Below are 26,205 nucleotides of genomic sequence, written 5' to 3' on the forward strand. Positions count from 1 at the left end.
TTGAGTGGAATATAAAATAATTATCTCATTTGTGGTCAGTTCAGATTGCATATTGTTTGTTCTCTCTGGGAGACTGGGTGACCTTTATTTTATGCATGTATTTCATTGTTGTAGTTTTTTACTTGATATTATTTACTTGTTTGTAGTTTTTTTAAATGAAGTCCAGATCAACCCATCTTTTCATATTATTTATCACCAGTGTCACAAACACACTGCTCTGATGATATGTCTTTGCTCCTCCTTCCATCTAGTGTAGGATCTTTTTAGTTTTGCCTTACTTTGTCTTCACCTTCTAGTATCCAGAAGTTTCACAGCCCTCCCAGAAAAGTGTATTCTAAACTGTCCATATTTAGGGAGATCTTTTGGATTGGGATAATTTCAAAGACTTTATTCTAGAGGCACAGATAATGAAGTCTGCCACAGAACTGTACTACCTCAAGACTCCTTGCTTATATAAGCTCCCATTGTTTCTCAAAAACTTTCTCTTAGACACATGGAAAAGTATGTTGTTTTAACAAGAAATCTCTCCCATTCATTCTACAGTAGTACAGTCCCATGAGAAGTCTGTGGCTTTTGATGGCTTTTCTTATTTAGATTTATCCCACCTAGAGCAGGGGTAGGTATTAAAGGCCAAATTTGACATGGTGGTATGTGTATGTTTTCTCTAAGTCCAGGACCTGATCACAGAAAACAGCAGGCACTATCTTTCTGTGTGTCACACATGTGGAAGCATATCATTTAGACTTCACAAATATTTTAAAGCATTATAAATGCACATATAAAACAATATAAATCTCTATATAACCACACTAACCAGTACTTGAAAGTTGTATGTGTGTGCGCGCGCGTGTGCGTGTGTAAAACACATACATTACTTGTCATATATACAAATACATTACAAGGTTACTGCAGTTGCATGCAAAGTACTATGGATATATTTTCTTAAATGTATTAATGTTACCATAATCATTTATTTAATGAATAAAAGATTTAGAGAGAAAACAAGGTAGGAAAGCAAGACAGTTGAGGTCGAAACCCAGAAGCAAGGGTCAGTTTTATCTTACTAGATCTTGTTAGACAATTGTCCCTTTATTCCTAGCATAGCCCAGATAGTTGTCTGTGTAAGTAATCTGGCTTTTTCTCTTGGACCTGTTCTGCTCTCAGCTTTTTAATGCCTTGTTTTTAACTTAGTGGCAGACTAAGTTACATTTATTTTGACTCTTGCCAGAGCGCTGTTCAGTGGCCTGAGAGTTATGCAGCAAGAGACCTCCATCCATGTTGTTGGGTGGATTAACATCTGAAAGAAACAGCCTCTTCCTTTGAGGGCAGGCTCACAGGCCATGTTATTGTATATAATACTTCAAGTTTCATTCCTGGGACTGCTCTTGAAAATTACCCATAATTGTCAGCTGATGCAAAGCACTATCCCCCCCTTAAGTCTTTGGGGAGGATGAAGCGAAGGCAATAAGTTATTTGGCTGTTGAGCACTGGTTATCAGTTAGCTTCTGGGTGCAATGCAAGGTGCTGTTTTTAGACTATGAAGCTCTTTTCGGCAACATAAAACATTTTATTTAAACTGGTATGGGTGGACACGGATAGGATAGAGTTGCTAGCTTACTGTTATTACCTGTCCTGATCTCATGGGGTAAAGCAGGCCATAATTACAGTTAATAACTAAGGAAATCCTTCATGTGGACTTTTTGAGCCTTTGGCATCATAGTACCTCCCTAGAGTTGTACCAACAAAAAATATTTAAGGGTTGATTCAATTTTACATGTATTTGATACGCCTTTTTTTCCAATTTTACCTCATCTAGTATCAGAATAGAAATAATTCCATTTGTCTCAGGCCCTCATTGATAGCTCACATTTTATGCTATGGTCACAGAACATTACAATTCTGTTAAAAAGCTTCATTGTTATACAACCATTTAAGAGTTAAGTTTGTTCAACTCCATTAGGGTCCCAATATTAATTAGCCATATCTTCTCAGCAGCACTATGTTCGCTTTCTTGTTTTAAGAAAGTGGTCAGTTTTGCTGTAGTTATTAAATTCCCTCAAAGCATATTAATGTCTAAGTTAACAACTCTCAAGGGGTGAATTCATTTGTGCATTCCAACATTTTTCCTAATATACTACAGAAATGTATGCAATATGACTTGATTTTACAACACCTACCATTTCACATTGACATTGTTAATTTGAATATCTCGGATAAATCCTTTTAGATCTGGCAGGGACAAGGAGCTAAAAAACACATCTTATTATATAGAGAGCTTATAGAAACACAGTATATGAGCCATATTTATAAATATATGGCCATTGTTTATCAGGGATCTCAGTGTCTATAAAGTTTTCTATTTTTAGGGCTGTGTTGCCATGCAGATCTGCATGGCTCTGTCCTATGAGTTCCATAATGTTTTAGTGCTCAGGCTGCAATCATATGTGTCCTGGGACTTTCTTCCATTTTAGGACTGTACAGTTCTCCATCTCTGTTAATTTACGTTTTGAACAATTGACTTGTCTTTTCTAATCTAGAAGTTGATAATGGCTACATGTAACAAGGATGCTGCACCAAGTGATGCTGTGTTCCAGAGTGACAATGAGCTGGAGCCCTCCCTCCCTCTTTTTTTTAAGCACATGAGACAAGCCCTGCTGGATCCTACCAAAGGCCCATCTAGTCTATTATCCTGTTCTCTCTATGACCAACCAAATGCCCATGAGGAGCCTGCAAGGAGAACCTCAGTACAGTTGCACTCTCCCCCACTTGTGATTCCCAACAACTGGTATTGAAGGGCATTCTCCCTTCAACAGTGGAAGTAGCTAGTAGCCATTAATAGCCTTATCCTCTATGGCAGGCATGGTGAAACTTTGCCCTCCAGATGTTTTGGGATTACAGCTCCCATCATCCCTAGCTAACAGGACCAGTGGTCAGGGATGATGGGAATTGTAGTCCCAAAACATCTGGAGGGCCAAGCAACTATGGGTTTGTCTAAACCCCTTTTATAGCCATCTACATTTGTGGCTATCTCTACATCTTATGATAGCAAATTCATAGATTTAACTCTGTGCTATGTGAACATGTTTTTTGGCTCGTAGTTTGAGCATTATGAGAGAGAGTGAAAACCCTCTCTGTATTCACTTCCTCCACACAATGCTTAGTTTCATTTTCCCTTTCTCTTGTGTGCTTGGCTGCAAGGATTCTTCCTGATTGCTTAAACCATAGTTTCCGATGATATTTGAATTGGGAAATGGTAGCTTTCAGGACTCCCTACAGAGAGTCCAGATAAGGATCAGATTATCACAGGAAGCTGTGGTTTTAAAATCCACTAACTTTTCTTTGCAGCTAGATGGGGAAGAAGAGCAGGGAAGGGGAGGGGAGAGAGAATAAGGAAGTGGTCCAGCTTGTCACTTGTTCATGTGGCAGCAAACTGTGGTTTTTTGCAATGATGACCTTGATTCATCTGAAGCAGGCCAATGAGTGCTTTAGTTCTAAGGTGCCTTTGTTTTACATTCCAAGGTGTTCCATTTCAACCAGCTTAATTCAAGAGGGTTGAACATTTCCTAAGAATAGGACATTAACTTAATAGGCACCAATTGTTATTAATTGCTGTTAAACGTTTTAAACTTTGGCTTGCACCAACATGCTTGTTTTTTGTATATGTACTGGAATAAGAATAACTGTAGAGATCAGAAACCTGTACTGTGACATCGACATATTTAGGTTGACATTTTTTAAATGAGAATATAAAGTGTCAAAGATGTTGCTTAGGGCTATTTCAGCTACTAGTTATTAAGCTGGAATAAGCAGTGGGTGCCCCATGAGAACAAGAACTTCCGCAGGTATGTTGGTACAGCATACATTGGAAGAATAGAGATAATAAAATTATATCCTGAATATACAGGTTTTTTTCTAGATATAATCAAGAGCCAATTTACACTTACTATTTTAGGCACACACCAAAGTTTTAAAAGTGTGCAGCTAAAATGCGTAAAGTGTGAATGTGACGAACACATGTTTGCAAATATATATTTCACACATATACTTCTCAGGGACATGTGACTGGCTGCAGCTCTCTCTTGATTTTATGCTCAAACACTGGTTTGCCCCCATGTAATGTGTGAAATGGTCCCCAAAGGACAGTGATTTGGAGATCAGCAAAGCTTTTTAGATGCTGCTTCTACAAAATGAATTGAGGTTGAACATTTCACTTCGGGGTTGTGTACTTTTTTCAAGATACAGTGGTACCTCAGGTTAAGTACTTAATTCGTTCCGGAGATCCATACTTAACCTGAAACTGTTCTTAACCTGAAGCACCACTTTAGCTAATGGGGCCTCCTGCTGCTGCCGCACCGCCGGAGCATGATTTCTGTTCTCATCCTGAAGCAAAGTTCTTAACCCAAGGTAATATTTCTGGGTTAGCGGAGTCTGTAACCTGAAGTGTATGTAACCTGAGGTACCACTGTACTGTAAGTGTACATTTGGAGTGCCCATAGGCCTGTGACACTTGGTGAATACTTCAGGATATAACAGATATCTTGTACTTAATGCCCTTTTCAAGTGATTATCTGGAGGTGAAATTTATTTAACCCTGTTTTCCTTTTCTTACCCTGCAGCCCTTCACTCCCTTTGTTTCATTTCTAAACACTCCCAAATTAAATTAAAGGATAGTGTTGAAAATATGTACAAACAGTAAACATATATGTTTGCGTAAGTTAATTAAGTGAAACTGTCTCCAGAGTCTATGCCCTTTGTTTTTGTTTTTTATTACATCCCTTTCTCTATGGTAGGTTTTCATTTATTGTTGATATTCATTAACACATATTGCAATTTTTTCCCACTGGGAACCTTTACTGTTCTATACTCAATAAAATTCTACACTATAAATGAAAATACTATGTAGAAAGTATGCCTACTGGACTCCTCTTTAACACCCTTTAAAACTTGCAATAGTCTAATCCTTGCATTGTTTTTTTTACTGGGAGCAAAAGGACAATGGAGGCACGGTTCACTGTATACTTCTGTCCTATAGAAGCTAAAACTGTATCATGTCAGGACCTGCCAGCACCCAGAGCCAGATTTAGATGAGATTTCATCATCATAGGAAGAGCTCATGGGTTCTAGCAAGAACTAGGGCTAGGCAAATTCCTGAGATCATATGCTAGGGTGATATCCCACCCAGGGAAACTACAGAATTGGAAGAACTAATGTGCCTCAGCTGGACACACTCCCCTCTCTGTGGCATTTAATGTACTGTGTCATCTATAAAGTGTCATATACAACATTACAGATTAGAAGAATAACACAAATATGTGTTATCTTCACTTTTTGAACTGTATGCATTTCACATTAATAATGCAACTCTCCTCTTCCACTGTGGATATCCTGAAAACTCCACCAGAAGATGCACACACCAAGGAAATGGCTGTGTATTATATACGTCATGGTTGTCACCATGCTGAAAATGCCTATAATTCAAGGTTAAGGTAAAAGTAAAGGGACCCCTGACCATTAAGTCCAGTCGCGGACGACTCTGGGATTGCGGCGCTTATCTCGCTTTACTGGCCGAGGGAGCCGGCGTTTGTCCGCAGACAGCTTCCTGGTTATGTGGACAGCATAACTAGGCCACTTCTGGCGAACCAGAGCAGCACATGGAAACACCATTTACCTTCCTGCTGGAGTGGTACCTATTTATCTACTTGCACTTTGATGTGTTTTCGAACTGCTAGATTGGCAGGTTACAGAGGATATATACACTGAGTGTTCTCCCACTTGATTGTGACAAAATGGTTGACTGAGTGAATTTCTAGTAAACAAAATGAAATAAGTCAATGTAGCAGGAGCTGAATTTTGAAACATTATTGTGTCATACAAGTGGTGTTATCCTCATAGTCAGGGCCATCCTGAAACAATTTGCTTCCTGAGGCAGATCAGATGGTGCCCCCAGTTCATTCCACATTCAGGAGTTGGCTGGACTATCTGTTGATTCTTATTTCATCCCTTGTGACAAAGCAACATCCTCCACTTGACCTGAACCAGCTTCAGGGAGTGTAGGGCGAGGCATGTAGCACATGTACACCTCTCTGCTAACCCTCAGAATCTGCTGCCCAAAGCAGGTGCCTCAATCTGCCTCATGGAAGGGTTGGCCCTGCTCAGGGTATGTATCACACACCCTCTTGGGGCAACTGACACCATTTGCCGTATGGGAAGAAAGCAGAGAGTAAGAGAGGCAGGCAAATACAATATCAATAATTGCTTTGGTTTAAACCCCCCCCCCCCCGCACAGGGCCAACTTTGCTTTATTTGTTTTAGTACTTTAACATTTTAAACCACCTTGAGCGCCTTGAGAACAAGGAGGCGTTCATGGTGAGTTATGATACCTCTTTTTCTAGAAAAATAGCACTGTGTAGGCCACTCGCCCTTCTATCTCTGCCACCCATTTTTCATTGGGGTTGGAGTTTGCCCTTCAACTGACATTCATGGTTCAACTATTCTTAACCATAGACTGATAGACCTACACAGTCCTCTCAACTTCTTGAAAAGTCTTGTTTCATTAGGCACCTCCCTTTTCTCCCTCCTTTGCTAGTGTCAGCTACTATTAACATTTTAGAAATTCTGGGCATTCACAGGGCATCTCTGTTTTTCTTTTTAATTTGCACATTTGTATACTTTTGTTTATCTTGGGAGACCTCAGGAAATATGTAAAAAACCAAACAAAAACAAACCCCAATTCTTTATTTTTGGGTGGCTCCATTTTACTTTCAAACCGATGGGCACTCAACTATCCAAGTTTGCTATTAGAGGGAATGATGGTTTCTTCAGTGAACCGAGTTTGTTCCTAATATATCACTTTTATATACATTGCACATGTCTGGGTATCTTGTCTGCTATCAACCGATAATAACATGGTAAGAGCTGCATTTCTCAGTGAAATGATGTAACTGGTATGAAGCATAGTCAAAAAGGTCCACAGCTTCCAAGTTATCAAGAAAGACGTATTTTTCTCTTGGAGGGGAGATGATTGTCTCAAGTCTGTTTAGATTTGCAGTTTGCACACATTGGCTGTTATTGCTCTGAGTAATGATGGCTATTAACAGAAAAAACATCAACAGAGTGAAAACAGCTGTCGCAAATGCAAGACAGTAATGGAGATCTGTGCTCATATTCTCAGCCAGATTGCAGGCTCTATCTCTTAACTCCTCCAGAAGCATAATCATCGCTTTTTATCACAATTCTGGTATGTATGTATTGAAAAATAATCCATAAGGCTTCCACTTTCCCTAGCCTTAGATTCTCAGAATAAGTTTTGTTACCTGTAGTAAATCTGATTTATACTAAAACAGAAGTCTTTTAACAGCCCCTCTTCTTAGGCACCTAATTAGTACAATCAATTCTAGAGCTGGACTGAGTATCGACAATGATTTAGATTTGAACTGGGGAGACTTGGAATCAAATCCCTTTTTAGCCATGAAGCTTAGGGCCAAGTGAGATTCTAAAGTGGGTGATGTGCCCTGACATTTTTTCTTTTGCTTTTACTTCCACACAGCAAATGGAGACTCTGAATTTGATCAGAATAAGGAGATAGCAGGAACAGGTGCTCAGTCTGCTCCTTACTTGCCAGTTTGTGATCAAAGTTGCCACAAACTGCTTTGCAAGAGAACTGGACCAGTGCCAAAACTCTGATCAAATTCATGGCTATGCTCCACCTGTCTCACACAGCACATCCATTTTTGCTCTTAATGGATGTTTAGACCTGCAATTGTCTTGTGGCCTAACCTACCTCACAGAGATGTTATAAACAAAATGGTGGTGGGAAATCCATGCATACTACACCAAGCTCCTTAGTAGAAGGGTGGGATAAAAATGTGACAAAGAATAAATAAGTATGTGAATGTGTTTTTACAATCCGATTTGAAAGATGAAATTTGAAATGTAAATATTCATATTTGTTTGAAGTTCACTGTGGCTTATTCCTGTAATGATAAACCACTGTTTATTGGGATAAATAAAAAAAATCCTTCCAGTAGCACCTTTAAGACCAACTAAGTTAGTTCTTGGTATGAGCTTTCGTGTGCAAGCACACTTCTTCAGATACACTGAAACAGAAGTTGCCAGATCCTTCTATATAGTGAGAAGGTGGGGAGGGGTATTACTCAGAAGGGTGGTGGGAATGGGAGATTGGCAGATAGCTGAGATGAGCCTGCTGACGACTCTTAACGACTGTAATAGGTCTTACAGGAAAAGGCAAGGGGTGAGAAGGTGAGAAATGGCTTAGTCATGTATAATGGGATAAGAATCCAATGTCTTTGTTCAAACCAGGTCTCTCCATGGTTTTAAGTTTGGTAATGAGTTGCAATTCAGCAGCTTCTCTTTCCAGTCTATTTCTGAAATTCCTTTGTAGTAAAACAGCTACTTTGAGATCTTGTATAGGATGTCCTGGGAGATTGAAGTGTTCTCCTACTGGTTTCTCTGTTTTGTGATTCTTGATGTCAGATTTATGTCCATTTATTCTTTGGCGTAAGGTTTGGCCTGTTTGTCCAATATAGAGAGCTGAAGGACACCGTTGGCATTTGATGCCATACACAATGTTAGATGATGAGCAATTGAATAGTCCCGAGATGGTATGTGTGATGTTGTTGGGGCCAGTAATGGTGTTGTCCGGGTGTATGTGGCAGCAAAGTTGGCATCTGGGTTTATTGCAAAGTTGGCATCTGGGTTTATTGTTTATTGGGATGTCCAAGTGAGATTATTTTGTGAGCAAAATCCTTTCAGCTCTTGTCAAGTCGCAACTGCAGGATCCATAAAGATAGTGGAGGGGAAAGGGTGATACATAAAGAAAATACTCCATTCCCATCCATCTGCAGAAACACAATGTAGGCTTCAGAGATGAGGGGAACGATTTTGTTTCTTCTTTGTGTTTTGAGTCTGCATTTTGCATGGACTTGCCAGGAACAGACAAGTACTGCTTTTTTATAGTAGGATCCTTTCAATTGTTATCATTTGCCATCTACAGTTTTTAGGCATTTTGGGATCCTGAACCCTTTCTTTGACACATCAATTTGTTTGGTAAGAACATAAGATGAGCCTGCTGGATCAGGCCAAAGGCCCATCTAGTCTGGCATTCTGCTCTCACAGTGGCCACACAAATGCAAGTAGGACATGAGCACAACAGCACCTTGCCCTCGCACAATTTTCAGCAACTGGTAAATTCCAGTTTCAGAATTACTTTGTTTTACCTTGAGAGGGATCTCTATATGTTGTCATTTGTTATTATTATTATTTGGTCTTCTTCTAGGGCCCTGAGAGGGGCAGACGATGATGTAATGATACTTTAACTACAATATCTGAAGAGTCCATGACAAAGCTGGCTAGGAAATTTGTCAACTTGTTTTGACATACAAAACAGATTGAAAAAAATGGTTGTAAACAAAATTGTCAGGTATGGTTTTCATACCTTTCAACACTTTCGCATTATTAATGGTAGTTATATGTGTGAAACTTTTACGTGGGTTGATTTAAGTGAGCTTCCTAGACTGTTTGTACATTTCCTGATGCATTATACAGACATAAATATTTTTTTGTACAAGGAATTATGATTAGGCAGCAATAATGAGCTTTAGTAAATTGAAATAGATCTCAGAGGCCCTCAGCTAGATTGGCTGGCAGCCTGAGCACATTGGCATTATATCCAGTACACAGACTGGGCCATCTTGGTAATATGCCATATCTGTGGATTCTTCTAGTTGATTATTCCTAGAGCTAAAGAGACCCTGATGAATCCAGTCTTCCATTATACAGCCTGGCTTCTTAGGCTAATGAAGAAATTGGAAGCAAGGACGTGGCTTTTGCCTCAAGCGTGCATCCATAGACCAGTTGTGGTTACAAGACCGGTGCATGCTACTTGTCTAAGCTCAAAATGGAAATATTCAGTGTAGCAGGGAACTAAGCATATCCTTAGCCCTTTCCATCTGAAAATAATCAAATGCCTGTATTACTGTACATGAAGGGTTATCTGTATGAGTTTCTTGAATCACGAAGAGATCCTTCATAGGAAATGAAAACTGATTTTTTTCTTCTTCTTCTGAGGAAAGAATTGATAAAAACCTTTGCCTAGGTTTAAGAGAATTTTGCAGAGAGCAAGCATTTGGTGAAGTCTCTGAACTCTGCCATCATCTTCCAGGAACTCTACATTCCAGAAGTACAACTTTCTTTTAATTTGTTCAGATGTGTTGCTCTTTCCTGGGGTTAAAAAAATAGAGAATTCCTGCAGGGAACTTTAGAGAACCATACTCACAAAGCCAAGATTGATCCCCTTCAAGATTCTTTGAATCCCTGCTGTATAAAATAGTCAGTAGAATACTATAGTTTCCAGCTTGTGTGCAATTCCATGCAAACTCCCCTTCTCACTTTGTTAGACTGTTATATTTAACTCATTTTCCAGTTTCTCCACAACCTCTTCCCCTGCCACTGAGAAGGGTCAATTATTTTTGAAATAAAAAAATCTAAAAATAAAATATAGTCAAGATTTATGGCTGTATAAGTTTATTTATGGGACGTGGGTGGCGCTGTGGTCTAAACCACAGAGACTAGGGCTTGCCGATCAGAAGGTTAGCAGTGTGAATCCCTGCGATGGGGTGAGTGCCTGTTGTTTGGTCCCTGCTGCTGCCCACCTAGCAGTTTGAAAGCACGTCAAAGTGCAAGTAGATAAATATCTTCTCTGGCGGGAAGATAAACGGCGTTTCCATGTCCTGCTCTGGTATGCCAGAATTGGCTTAGTCATGCTGACCACATGACCCAGAAGCTGTCTGCGGACAAACACCGGCTCCTTTGGCCTATAGAACAAGATGAGCGCCGCAACCTCAGAGTCGTCCATGACTGGACCTAACGGTTAGGGGTACCTTTACCTTTTTAAGTTTGTTGCCATCCCAATCCACATTAAAAAACCCCAGAAGAGCCCATATCCCCCTAGACAACATTGTGTAGGGATGATTCAAATTCTGTTCAGTCAGTCTCTACCATGCTTGTTTTTCCATAGGAACTAGTTTCAGACGCTATCAGTACTGAGAATACATTCTAGCTAACAATAGTAATATTTCAATGACATACATATATCAGAAGCCTACCTTGATTTCAGCAAGGCATTTGACAAGGTGCCCCATGATATTCTTGTAAAGAAGCTGGTAAAATGCGGTCTTGACTATGCTACCACTCAGTGGATTTGTAACTGGCTGACTGACCGAACCCAAAGGGTGCTCATCAATGGTTCCTCTTCATCCTGGAGAAGAGTGACTAGTGGGGTGCCACAGGGTTCTGTCTTGGGCCCGGTCTTATTCAACATCTTTATCAACGACTTGGATGATGGACTCAAGGGCATCCTGATCAAATTTGCAGGTGACACCAAACTGGGAGGGGTGGCTAACACCCCAGAGGACAGGAGCACATTTCAAAATGACCTTGACAGATTAGGGAACTGGGCAAAAACAAACAAGATGAATTTTAACAGGGAGAAATGTAAAGTATTGCACTTGGGCAAGAAAAATGAGAGGCACAAATACAAGATGGGTGACACCTGGCTTGAGAGCAGTACATGTGAAAAGGATCCAGGAGTCTTGGTTGACCACAAACTTGACATGAGCCAACAGTGTAACGCGGCAGCTAAAAAAGCCAATGCAATTCTGGGCTGCATCAATAGGAGTATAGCATCTAGATCAAGGGAAGTAATAGTGCCACTGTATTCTGCTCTGGTCAGACCTCACCTGGAGTACTGTGTCCAGTTCTGGGCACCACAGTTCAAGAAGGACACTGACAAACTGGAACGTGTCCAGAGGAGGGCAACCAAAATGGTCAAAGGCCTGGAAACGATGCCTTATGAGGAACGGCTAAGGGAGCTGGGCATGTTTCGCCTGGAGAAGAGGAGGTTAAGGGGTGATATGATAGCCATGTTCAAATATATAAAAGGATGTCACATAGAGGAGGGAGAAAGGTTGTTTTCTGCTGCTCCAGAGAAGCGGACACGGAGCAATGGATCCAAACTACAAGAAAGAAGATTCCACCTAAACATTAGGAAGAACTTCCTGACAGTAAGAGCTGTTCGACAGTGGAATTTGCTGCCAAGGAGTGTGGTGGAGTCTCCTTCTTTGGAGGTCTTTAAGCAGAGGCTTGACAACCATATGTCAGGAGTGCTCTGATGGTGTTTCCTGCTTGGCAGGGGGTTGGACTCGATGGCCCTTGTGGTCTCTTCCAATGATTCTAGAAACATTTAGTCATTGGCTTTAAGCTGTGGGTGGGTGACCTTTTTCAGCCAAAGCCTGTATACCCTCATGGGCCAGAGTAAAAAATAAAGTGGCTTGGGCAGAGTGGGCAGAGCAACAGATATTACTCCTACTTTGTGCAGTAGCTTGCATTCCAGCCACACACAGCGGCGGTTCCTACACATCCCCACATATAAAGACAAGCAAGATGCATTATCATAGGTCATGGATACATTCCAACCAGGCAAAAACACATGAAGATTGTGTAGAACAGGGTCAGTGAGGGATGTGTCCTGGGAATGGGGTGTGGCCCAGGGAGGGTCTCTAAGCCCAGATTAGAGAGGCCAGGACGACTGCATTCTTTCCCCAGGCCTGATGTTTCTTATACCTGCCTTTAGAGAATACAGTTTTCACACTCTCAGCTTTTGGGTGTTTATAATCCCCTCGAATCTTTCACAGTTGGGAATAACGGAAGAGGTTGGTCAGTCAGTGGCAGCTACTTAAAAGGTAGCAGCATGAACACTAGTCAATCTGAGCCATTTCCATGCCCCTCCCAGCTGTAAACCCTGTGAGCTGGTCTGGCCCTAACACTATGGTCAGGAACTCTTTGCAATAAGCGTTCCTGATCATGGGGAGAGCCCATCTGTGTACAGTAGGCTCCTCTTTCTAGACATGTGGCTGTCAGAGGTGCTGGGGGCCAGGGGGAGACATTGAGATGGGGCCCATGTGCAGCTCTGCTTTCCCCTCAGTGTCTTACAGTTGTGTGGAGGAGAATATCTGAAAAGCCAATGTTCTATTCTTAATTGTTGCGTCGTGGTAAAATTCTGGCCATGCTCTGTCACTCAGAGCAATCTCTGGGCCTGTGTCCATCTAAAAAATACAACACCACCTATATATTTTAAATAGGTGTGTGCAACTTGTGATCTTTCAAGCCAAATTTAGGATGCATTGTGGCCTGTTCTTAACAGCCAGAAGGAGCAAAAGGAAGAGGATTTTCATGCTGCTTCTTGGTTTGTGAACATCGCTTGTGGCTGCTTAGCTGAGCAGACATGCCACCCATTAGCAGTACCTCTGCCTTGCCTGAATTGAGAATATTTTTGGGCCCCATTCAGACCATTAACCACACCCACACACTAAATAAGTGCACCCACTGTCTCTCTTGGATTTGCTGAAGAGGAGGGAGAGAGCTGGATTTCATCTGCACACTGATGACACTTCAACCCACATTTCCAGTTAAGAATAATTCCCCTTGTTTTTTATGGAAGGGTGTTGGCGGTTCTGTTTGTATTATTTGTTTTGAAAACTCAATAAAGCATTTTCGTTTTAAAAAAGAAGAAGAAATGTATGCATACATTCAGAGCAACCAAGTCTTTCATGCCCTATTTTTGGCACTCTCCAGCTAATGTGTAACTTCAGATGTATAGATTTAGATATAGATATGAAACAGTGTCCATCAAACATAACATAGATTTTGGTAATCTCCAGCTAATGTGTAACTTCAGATGTATAGATTTAGATATAGATATGAAACAGTGTCCATCAAACATAACATAGATCTCTCAAAGCATTTTACGATTTTCTGAAGCAAGGCTGGTTCTGTCATTATGGACAACCAACTGACTGCCAAGGGCAAATGTTAATACAAACTTGATCAAATATGGAAAAGATGCAAAGGAGCCTAGCATGTGGATGAGAGGCTGGCTAATCCTACTTTGGTGTGTTGGTAAACAGCCATTAAAACCTGCTTGGCTACCATGTTCTTTGTTTTCTACTTTATTATTATTATTTTTATTTATTAAATTTCTATATCACCCTTCATCCAAGGATCACAGGGCAGTTTATAATATAAACACATAAAAATACATAGTAACAAACAATAACAATAGCTAGTTTCACATTTTCTATTTCTATGGTGGCAAGAGAAACCAAGTAAAATCTAGCCCATATTGGAAAATCGTCTTCTACTGGACAGCTCCAGAGTCACGGCCAAAAATATATTAACAAATTCTAGCTTAGGGTGTAGCTCACTTTTAACATGAGATACATTGGTCATTGCAAACAACAGTGGGTGAGCAAGTTGACAGTGCAAAATACTGCTTCATTGAATTGTACAGTGTGAATCATATCATTCTTGGCATACCAGCCTCTCAGGAGACCAAGTCATTATTTCGAGGTAAATTGGCTCCTGGTAAGGATGTAAACAATGAACAAAAATTGTGTACCATTTATTTGTTTTCGCCTTATGTGTTTAAAAAGTAGGTTTAGAAGAGATTTCCTGCTCCTTGCCCCCCTATGGGAGGACAGTAGGGGACTGAGGAATTGCATTGGACTTTGAGTATGTGAAGGGGGAGAGATAGCTGGGGGGAAAGACTAAGAAAATACAGCATTTCTTCCAAGCTCAGCTTTTCAATTACAAAACCTGCCTCCGCACCATCCTACAGCCCCATCTGACTCTGCCTGTTGTCTGAGGATGGAATGGGGGAAGGTACAGATCATTTTTTAAGAGCATTGAAAAATCAACAGGGGGAAAGGGCCCCAGAGGGAAACCATGGGAGACACTGAATAAAGTCTCTGCTTCCTCATTCACTGGATATTGCTACTAGCATTAATATTGCAGAGAACAAGGAGGTTAAGAGTATACACATGTGGAACATTGGCAGGCAGTCTGAACATAGTGCAAGTAGTATTAGTTAGAGGGGTTGTTTTTTTGTTATTATTTCCTCTATCAAAGGAATATGAAACCACAGGGAAACAGATGGCTCTGAGAATTCATCAGGACAATCACCATGGAATAGCATCGACGAAACATTGGCACAGTGGGTAGGCGGACACTTTCATTTGTAAAAGCACAGAGGGTCATGGATATGTCAAATGTAAACACAGCAATATATCTTATACAGGACACACTGACCAAGCAAGTGTATGAACTCTATTCTCATTTGCTAGTTTCACTAACCAGCACCTGTGGTGATTTTGAATTTGTTGATAAGCTGATACTAATGCACAGGTTGTCACCCAGAGGCTGAGCATGGCTTTACGCACAACTTGGAGCAGAAACTGGAAAGGAGCTGTGCTGTCTCTGGTATAATTCCAGGACTCTTAAAATAAGGATTCTTCTAGAGTTGCTGTGCTCTGGTCCATGGGCTCACGAATAGTCGGACACGACTAAACGACTAAACAACAACAGAGTTGCTGAGGGAAATTAAGCTTTGTGATCCTGAGATATGCAATAATTCTCTCCAACCAGATTTCAGGCATAAATGAGAGGAAGGAATCAGCAAAATGTAGATAATGCCTCACAGATCAGGCCCTTATCAAACAGACCCCCATCTTCTTTGGAGTCCAAGGCCTTCACCCTTGGTGAATTTGTAAAAAAAAATTATATGTAAGATCGCAGTATAGTGGTACCTTGGTTTGCAACCACTTTGGATTGCAACCATTTTGGATTACAACCACATCAAACCCGGAAGTGTGTGTTCCTTTTTTTGGATTACAACCCATTTTTTTTTGGATTACAACCCATTTTTTTTGGGAGGCCCCATTGGCGAAAGTGCGCCTTGGGTTACAACCTGTTTTGGCTTACAACCAGACCTCTGGAACGGATTATGGTTGTATACCAAGGTACCACTGTACTCTTTATGGTTTCAGTTTCTGAAATCAAAATGGTAGCCTAAGCACAAAGGGTGGAATTTGATGTTGTGCTCTTCTAAATATTCTGTCTACACAAGGGGCTATGGTGGAATGCTAAGTAACCCTTTATGTGCCCGGGGCAGTTGCACAACCATCTCAGCATATGCTGCTGTGCTGGAACTCGGTGTGAGTGGAAGAGGAATCTGTTTTAAATGAATTTATACTCAGAACTTGGCAGTACTGAACCACCTCTTGTACTGAGTGGCCACTTATATGTAACCTGCTTGTGTATTTGTTATTTTTAGAACGCCTGACCAATTTTATACTAAATTATACATAAGAAATCTTTATTATGCATATAATACAAATAAATAGTCAAGCTGCATGTGGTACAATATTTGTGCAGCATACTATTATCTCTACATATGTATATTAATACATACATATTTTTATACAGTTATATGCATTGTTGTATGTATCTATGTGTTGATTACTTGAGGCAACCTGGGATATACACGGACATGTGTGTGTGTGTGTATATCAATCATATGTATAATGATGTGAATAATGATAAATTTTATATGTGAACATTGTTCCTATTTTTGGTAACTCCAAATGTGGGGTGGTGGAAGGGAACTTGCTTCTTGTCAAAATTAAGGAGCAAGATGGGAATTAGGAAAAAAACCCCTAAAAATATAAGCTTGACTTTAAAATTTTAATAAAATTAGTATTTTCCTGAGGCAGCCACATTCTTGTTTGTTTGTGTGTGTGTGTGTGTGCGCGCGCACACACACGCACATGCATGTGCCATGTGACTAGGCCCTGGTTGTGAGGCAAAAGTCAGTATTTTTACTTTATCCACATTTTCTGGTATTTCCATTTTATGAAAGATGTCAACCCCCAAACTGTTTCCTTTTTGTTTGGATTAACTGGAAAATGTTGATTTTATTTTTGATCTGAACACCTTGGTTAAAAAAAATCAGGCCTGACAGTCAACTGATTACAAACATTATAATATCCAATGAAGAAAATGTAGAACACAACATTTAAAGGTGAACTGATTTATTGTGACATTTTTTAAAGGTGGCATAGGATTATTTGTTTTTTGTTTTTGTTTTTGCTACATCAGACTAACACAGATGCTCTTGAGATATTTAATTATGATATGCTTTCTTACACTAAGGTGCTGAGACAAGTAATTTATTTGGACAAATTGTTCTAAATGTATAGTGAACCAAGGGATTGAGAGACATACTTTGCTTGCAGTGTTATCAACACTGCCTAAAGTAACATTTACAGGAGAAACCTTCTGCAAAAAATAACAATGAGTGATGCAGTTCTAAGCATGTTGTATAGCCTTGTGTGCACAAAGGCAGGGGATAATACTTACAATAGAGATGTTTAACTTGTAAACAGATCCCATTAGTTCAATGGAATTTACTTCCCAGTAAGCAGCATTGTAGCCATAGTTAATCATGTTTCCAACCCTAACCATGAGTTTTCCTCAATTATGTGGAAAAGAACAGTCCAGAGTCCGGACAGTTCACTCCCACTGGATTTTGCAAGGCAGAAAACTCTTCACTGATGTTATTCAAGAGCAGGACGACTCTTTCATTCCCAGAGCAGAGCCATAGCAAAACTGGAAGCAAACCATAGGGTCAAAGTAGAGGTAGGATGAAAATACTGAGACAAACAGCTGCTTTGCCATGGGGAATTCTGGTTGAGATAGTCTTCTAGCAAAAATGTAATCTGCTTAATGAGCTCTGTTTGAGGCAGGGGGGTAGAACTTGACACTCAGGGAGGCTTTGTGACTCCCCAGGCCTATCTGACCTTTGGGGTTCTGCCTAGGCCAGACTCCCTTTCCTTGCCACCCTCACTTACTAGCACTGCCCTGCATCCTCCATTATTTTTGCCTAGCTGGAATGTGTCTTTGAACTGTGATAGTGCTTGCTGGATGGAGAATGGAGAGACGTTTTGCTTGGGCTATGGTAGAAAGATAAGCGTGCCCTCTATTGCTCAAATTACTTTTCCCCTGGCCTATCCACCCCTGGCATGCAGCCCTTGGAGGTTGCCCTTAGGCTAAAAAAGGTTCTCCATTCCTTTGTTTAAGGGTTTCCAGGCAAAAAAAATTATGACAGGTAATCTTGGTTTACTATACTAGGATACCATTCTGTTGGCTTTGTAAAGGCTGCCAGAATTTTTACATATGAACAGTCTCCTTGGTCAGGTGGCGTCTTTGCTTCTAGGCTCTCAGACTTCAAACGAATTTAGAGTAGATTACATACACTTACTTTTTCACCATGTCAAAGGACCGATGATCAAATAAAATCTAGCTTGCCCACTGCTGTTCTGTAGCCTGAACAGCAAACTTGCAGGAATGTTTTTGCATTCTAGTACAGTACTTTCGGTGCATGCAATATTTTAATGAAACAAACGGAAAGTGTTCATTCTAGTTTTGTGTGGTGTTGCTAAAGGTTGCACAACTTCTATTATTTACTTGGGTACTTAATCCGGAAATTCATATTAGAACTGATGAGGAAAGGGATGAAATGTCCTGAAGCTTCTTTTCACTGTTGCAACATGAAGCTTCAGCTCAATATGTCCATAGCAGCTTCTTTGATCACCCAGTCTCTGTGAAAATTGTAAACTGTCAAAATGGTGAGACTTCTGCAGATGCACAAAAATGTCTTAAGTGAGCCTGAGTAGCTTTTCCCATTGGAAACACAGTGAGTGAATTATTCCTTCTAGTCACTGCTGAACTGTGCAGTTATTGCAGAACCCTGATTATTTTCAGCATGTAGACCTGTAAACATTTTAAGTGGAGTTGGTCCAAGACATTTTGCTGCCTGAAGCAGAGCAGCAAATCTGCCCTCTTCAAAATTCAAGGTGCATAATACCCAAAATTGGTCAAGTTATTTTGGCACCTCAGGCAAAAAAAATCCAACAAGCACCTCTCTCTCTCCCTGGCAGCAAAAAATCTAACAGTAATATATTTAATAATATACCAATTTGTTGCCATTTCACAACACCAAAATCAGCAGCTAGAGGCAGCAGTCTCACTCTGCCTAATGATAGGCCCTGCCCTGAAAAAATCTTTTTCCCCCAGTGCCATTGATTGATCTTAATGTGCCTTAATTACTTATAACATTTCTACCCTCCCCTTCTGCGGAGGAGTTTCCTAGGCTGCTGAACCTCACAACACCATCACAAGACTGAGAAATAGTGACTTGCTCAAAATTACAGGGTTTGCTTCTTGTCTCAGTGGTGATTTGAAGGTCACTTTTAGGGGTATAAACAGACTGGAGGCTTTGGATTGGATCCTGATTTAGTGTTTCAGAAAACAGCCTGTCAGTTTTAGGCCGAATCTGATTTGGAAAAAAATGAGGCTTCTTCTGCCAACATTTCCCCAAATTCACTATTACTGGGAAATAAAAGTATCTATACTTTTTCCTTTTGCAAGACATAGTTAAGGTTGTAAGAATGAGTTGCGTATGTCTGTGTGTGGGGTGGGGGACAGGGAAGTTAGTGGGTGTTGGAGGTAGGATTTATTTTGGGATTGCAAAACATGGTTGAAATTTGCAGGCATAGAAGCACCTCCAGAATGGATAAGGCCTGTCAGGTTACAGGCAGAGGATCGTTTTCTGTGCTGGGCGCCTTTAAAATTTGCCCCACCACAGAAAGCTCCATAAATTTAATTTTTGGCAGAATTGGGTGAAATTTGCTGCCAGGTTAGACTTTCTGGAGGAAATCAATCTTGCCAGATTTGAGAAGGACTAATGTAATGGTTTTCCTTCAAGGACAGCCTTTACAGTTTTCTGGTGGGTAAAATCATTATCTCTGATTACAAGCTTGAAGTATCAGTCACAACTGAGCATGCGCCCCACCCCACACCCCTACCCTGGTATTTTCCTTAAGGTAACGTCAGAGATGTTAGGTTTGCTTTTTGTAGACAACTTTTCTGCAGTGGCTTTCTATTTGTGGAATGTTTTCTCCAGGGAGGTTTGGCTGGCACCTGCATTATACACCTCTAGGCGTCGGGTGAAAACAGTCCTCTTCAACCAAGTGTTTGGCTGATTAATATATGAGACCCTTCTAAATGTGATGTTGGAGGGGGGTTATTGGTTTGTGTTTTTCTTGTTTTTATTTTATGTTTTGAGGGTTTTTTTACCTTGTATTTTAATGTTGTGAACCACCCTGAGATCTATGGATGAAAAGCGCTATTCAAATTTAGTAAATAAAATAAATAGCACTTATGCATTACATAGTTATTTTTAACTTGTAGAAGTTGGAGCTATTTCTTTATTTAACTCTACTGTAATTAATTATCCTATGAAAAAGAAAATATATTCTAATGGAGCCCCTAAGCAGGGAAATGTGCAAGGGGTTGGGCAGTGCCCATATGAATGTATGTTACGGTTAGCCTGGATATACTAGATCAATATGAACGTAAGTTGATTGGAAATCCTTGAAACCAGAAGCATATATTTATTGCAAGTACATGTGGCCTGAATGAACAAACCACCCTTGTTGAACACAGTACTTTTGTACCTTTTGTTATGTTCAAAAATATAATTTACTAAAGTAGATTGAATATATTATTTTCTAAAGAGAAATTATGGTAGTGAGGAATGCTAGTCTTTAAGGTGCCATGGGACTCTTTGTTGCTCTTATTAAGATGTTAAACATACTAGCTTTGTATGCTCAAAATTTTCTTTTTTGCTGTTTTTTTTCCCAGGCTGACAAAAAAGAAAGGAGCAATGCCTTGAATATTGCAATAGATAATATGTGCAAGAAAACAAGAGACCTCCGCAGGCAGGTAATCTCCTCAGGGAAAAAGTATGTTAAATAGATAGTTCTGCAAGCAGTTATAACATAAAATAATAATTATGACATGCTTTTGTTTTATTTTACGGACACACACTTTTCTTTAAGAAATGCAGATGGAGATTAGGGATGCAGGTTTGGAACAGTGGAAACACCAAAAGTCCAAGATTTAGAAACATGTATTCAAGGGTCCAGTGCGTGGTCTGAGAACACCTAATGTTGCTTTATTGCTTGAAGGTGTGGGCTTAGTCAGTTCCTTGGATGACAGATTCCATTATATAAGAGTGAGAGATTAAATAGTCCTAGGGCAAAGGCACATGACGAAGCAGCATTGCTGAAAGCTAAGCAGATCTGGATCTGGTCAGCCCCTCCTGCACAGCAATGTCTGTTTTGAGAGAAAGGATGGAAAACACAATAACAGCTTTCTTCTGTGAAAATGATTCTTTCCATATCAGAGGTTGTTTAAAAGCATCCTTACACAATACATTTTAAAAACATCTTTACACAATGCATTAAAATAAAATTAAAACTAACAGCCACAATCTAGCATAGCCTTGCTGGAATATAATCGTCTTATTTATACCCCCACAAACCCAGACAGAATCCTGTTCCTAATCTATGCTTAGTATAAGAATATTACCGTATTTTTCGCTCTATAACACGCACCCGACCATAACACGCATGTAGTTTTTAGAGGAGGAAAACAAGAAAAAAAATATTCTAAACAAAACAATGGATGTATGATTTTTGTGGTTCATGCTGTGGCCACAGACATGTGATCTGACGGTGAGTTTGGGGTAGCCCAATGCAAAAATCCTGAGGATCCATGTCGATCCATGCTTTGTAAGCATGTTTTTGCACCTCTGCAGGGGCTCTTCTCCCGCTTTGCTGTTTCAAAGCGAGCCACGGAGGAGGGAAGGAAGGGGAACCATGGATCCTCTGCTCATGACTGCAGCAGATACCCCGCCATCCGTAGGCATTCGCTCCATAACACACACAGACATTTCCCCTTACTTTCTAGGAGGAAAAAAGTGAGTGTTATGGTGCAAAAAATACGGTAAATTGATTATGTGATGGAAAAAGGCAAGGTTGATAGGCAAATAAGTTATGTTGGGTGTCAAAGGCGACAGAGAACCAGTTTGTGGATTCATCTTATATGTTGTACATGTGTGATTATAACATTGAGTGTGCAGATCTGTACACATACATATTACTGTTCATATCCAGGAACATTTAGGTACCAAGTACCGTGAAAATCAACTTACAAGGTAAAATTCACTAAGTTCTACTAGCCACTAGAAAAAGTGATACTCTCCCCAAGCATTTGTAACAGGAGGCTGAAAAATATACTCTTAAATCTGAGATTGTTCTTTGAAGTTGTTGGCATCCATCTGTCTAGAAAGACAATGGAAAAGTGCACCTTCGGGGGTAAAGTCAAATCATTGGAGAGTTACAGCCCTGCTGTGGCTGTAGAGACAAATACAAGAGAGACCTGTTTATTATTGCAACTGGGGCAGATGAAGGCACCCAGTTTCGCTGTTACAGGTGCCCCATTGTTTCTTATCTCTGAGCTCCTCCCAGCGGTCATTTCCAGTGGTCATTTCTCCACTGGTTGCTGCTGTGGATACATGACCTGAATGTCTGTCTCCAGGCACTGCAGTCATCAGTAAGGGATTCTCACATGGTGGGGTTAATGTTGCCAGCCTTCATGTCACATTTGCAGACATCTTTATAACACAGAGTTGGCCTGGTGCCTGAGGCCAGCTACCCATTAAGCACATCCTTGGGGATCCTGCCATCTTCCATTCTATGTACGTGACTAATCAATAAAGATCCCTTCTCTTTAAAATAATTTTGAAAGCACATTGTTTCATTTTGCATCACATTTAGTATTTTTACATGTACTGATAAGAGCAAGAGTCATATTTCACAGTGAATAATTTAACCCAGTTGATTGTGTTAGTAGTCAGTTCTGATATAAAGCAGGAGTGGAGGACCTAGTGGGTCCGGAGCAGCTTAGATGGGGGCATGGGTTGGGGGAGAGGAAATGGAAGTCCCATTGCATTAGCAAAAACTATGTGCACAGAGCATTGGATACAACCCAAGGTTTCTTATTTGCAGAGTACATTTACTGCATAGCATAACACACACGAAGTACCATGATATATGATTTAATTAATGGTGCTTTCTTTTCCCAGCTCCGCAAAGCTATCATTGATCATATCTCAGACTCCTTCTTGGACACAACTGTTCCACTTCTTGTGCTCACTGAAGCTGCCAAAAATGGAAGAGAAAAGGAAATAATGGAATATGCTGCTATATTTAAAGAACACACGTGCAGGCTTATTGAGGTGAGTTTGTTGGTAGTGCAGTGGACCCGATGTAACCTTAGCTTTCAGTAATCACTTTGTATTTTTGTCCCATAGGAAAGTACAGTGACTGCATTAGTGACTATGTTCACAGCAGCATATTTTTGGTTTTCCCTATTATGCATATTTTTGTATGGCCCTTCTCCATGTTTGTTCATGTGGAAGTGTTTGTACCATACTGCTGTTTTTCTTGTAGCTATTATTGGAATCTTCTGTGCGTGTTTTGAATAGTCCTAGAGTCTTTAAAATAATGTTAGGTACTTACTGTCTAATTATTAAGAGAGATTCATATAAGCATATTCTTTCACATGTGGATAGTGTACAGGAGTGAACAGACTTTGCATTTGCAGGATCTAATTTGTTTTTTATTGGAATCCTGACATCTACTAACTGGAGTCAGGTGCCAAATAGTATCTCAGGAAGGGGTAGGGAGAAAGCCACCCACTGCGTCCCATGAAACATATACTCGTATGACTGAATCTGAAGTTCTCTTATACCCCACCTCTCTCTGTTTTCTTCAGCTTAGCAGGCTAATTCCTTGGCACCTATAAAAGTTTCTAGGTTTGCTTACCTTGCTGTTTTGAGCAAATAGAACTGCTTTTTCTAGCTGCAGACTGCCTTTGCCTCATTCCACCCCCAACTTTACTGAAGCCTGGTCTGAACTGAACCCATGCAAGAGAACTCAAGAACATGTGCTCTTCACTTTCACAATCAGAATCAAGAAATCATGGAAATTATTGTCAAGTGGTGTGTGTGCATGCCATTGAATTTAGAAGAGACTAATCTGATAAATTATTTGCTATTCTGGATGCTGCAGTCTTTCTGCATTGTAGGACATGTGAAAGTGTGGCAGGAAAACTTGGGAGTAGCTTTGCTCCTGGATGATGTTGCACATGCTAGTAACACCACTGAGCTGATGTGCAATTGACTGAGTGAAGTGGGCAGTTCATTATAAGAAGAGTTTTCAACATGGGAATAGAAACCCTCAATAAGATTCCCATCTCCCTGCTAGAAACACTTTGCATAGTGAAGCAACCCTCTCCAGTCTCAGCCAATCATATGATGTCTTGGGAAGAGTTGCTGGTGCATGCAATATTGCCCAGGGGTGGATTGAGCCCCATGTGTACCGATAGGCACCTTTGTGTGTTCTGCGATAAATGTCTGAAGAAGGTAGAAGTGTGACATATCCTTCATAAATACTACTGCGTTTTGCTCATCTTTCTTTGGAAAGAGGCAACACTGCTATAATTTGAAAAGTTAAAGGTAAAGGTACCCCGTCCGTACGGGCCAGTCGTGTCCGACTCTAGGGTTGTGCGCTCATCTCACTTAAGAGGCCGGGAGCCAGCGCTGTCCGCAGACACTTCCGGGTCACGTGGCCAGCGTGACGAAGCTGCTCTGGCGAGCCAGCACCAGCGCAGCACACGGAAATGCCGGTTACCTTCCCGCTATTAAGCGGTACCTATTTATCTACTTGCACTTAGGGGTGCTTTCGAACTGCTAGGTGGGCAGGAGCTGGGACCGAAAGACGGGAGCTCACCCCGCCGCGGGGATTCGAACCACCGACCATAGATCGGCAAGTCCTAGGCACTGAGGTTTTACCCACAGCGCCACCCGCGTCCCCTTTGAAATTTGAAAAGTTACTGGTGGGATTTGAACTCCTTAGAGCTGTCTCTGTGACTACTAGTGAGATATTCTGCTAAACAATTTGTTTCACAAACACAGTAATAAGCTTTGCCTCATCCACAGAAGAAAAAAAGAATTAATCAGATGCTAAAGTGGCTGCTGGATGACAGTGTCTATGCAATTCTACACTTCCTCTTACAATAGAAATTCAGACTCAATCACTCACTCTTTTCACAAGTATTTCATTTACATTGAACAATGTAACATTCACACCCACCCACCCACACCCATTTGCAAAAGGCATTTTATTCTGACTTTGAGCTCCAAAAGGAACCCCCAGTGCAGGCTGGAATAAATAGATACACAACTAAAACAAGCAAATACAAATATAATTTATTCACAGTCCACCAAACATTTCATTTGTGTTTGGTCACAGAATTTACAATACATAATATTGTTAAAAGAGAAGAACATCAGGAAACAAGCATGGAAAGTCAAAAGGAAATTGCAATGGTTGGAAATTTTGTAATTTGATTACCATTTTTTTTGAAGTCCTCCAAAAAGAAAAAAGATCAACAGATACTCTTAATATCATTCTGGAAAGGATTATGTAATGGTATATATAAGAGTTTATCTTGCCTCCTGATAAAAACTATATTTAAAAATAACCTGTGGTGTAGAATCCACCTCTTCATTATTACAAGGGCAGTATCTGTGATTTATGGGAATTTTGCTATATTAAAAAGTTTTAAGTGTAAGGTACTAAATATGCCAGAGAAAAAGCTTTAAGAGCAGATATCCATTTCAGATCAGGCATCCCATTCTTAGAACTAGAACCCCGCAAACCCAGTGACTGGGGTAGAGCAAGACCTCTGGTCTGCACTGGACTTTGCAAGTCGATATCCATTGCTCTCTGTTTGGCAGTTTGTAGATAACAAATAAGAAGACAGAAGTTCAACTGACACAAGTTTTGCAACAATTTCTTCATCCAGGCAGACTTGTCTATCATTTCCTGGAATACAAAGGAACTGGGAGTAAGCAAAAGATAGCAACAGAGCCAAAATTTAATGGACTAGATCCATTAGCTCAAAGAATTTAGGCCAGTGTCCAAATTAAGAGCAGCACCAGTAACACGTCTAGGAATGCCAAATATAAATAAAAAAAAAATAGGGCTGAGTGCCTTCCATGTGCATTTAAAAGTATGGAAACCAAGTAAGTGCTCTATATTGTATCTATGATACAATTTTGGCTTTAATAACTCTACTGGACACTGGGATAAAACTTTCACCCTATAATCAGCAGATCCAACCAGGGTGGTCACAATATTAAAAACAGTTTAAAACAAAATAAAATCACAAAAATAACTATGAACTATTCACCCTGCAATAGTCTGCCCTGCACTGTCTTAGTAAACTGGCTATAACTCTATATTATATGCCTGCAAGAGGCATGCCATCTAGTGAAAGGGCTGAACCATGTTAAATGAGACAGCGGATGTCCGTATTGGG

General features: G+C 40.4%; 1 protein-coding gene across 13 annotated transcripts in view; it reads left to right on the forward strand.

Annotated features, from left to right (window-relative positions):
* The window catches only part of CTNNA3 (catenin alpha 3), a 570,905-nt gene that overhangs the window by 281,321 nt on the left and 263,379 nt on the right, over window positions 1–26,205 (forward strand). For all 13 annotated transcript variants that reach the window (XR_013986138.1, XR_013986139.1, XM_081004919.1 and 10 more), the window contains 2 exons: window positions 20,617–20,697; window positions 22,904–23,056. Coding sequence is in view for 11 of the 13 variants with exons in the window: in XM_081004919.1 (XP_080861045.1) it covers window positions 20,617–20,697; window positions 22,904–23,056 (234 nt within the window). In the remaining 2 variants the exon portion in view is untranslated. The remainder of the gene's footprint in view (window positions 1–20,616; window positions 20,698–22,903; window positions 23,057–26,205) is intronic.

Source organism: Podarcis pityusensis (genome assembly GCF_964106645.2).
Source record: "Podarcis pityusensis genome assembly, chromosome: 5".
NCBI classification, from domain to species: domain Eukaryota; kingdom Metazoa; phylum Chordata; class Lepidosauria; order Squamata; family Lacertidae; genus Podarcis; species Podarcis pityusensis.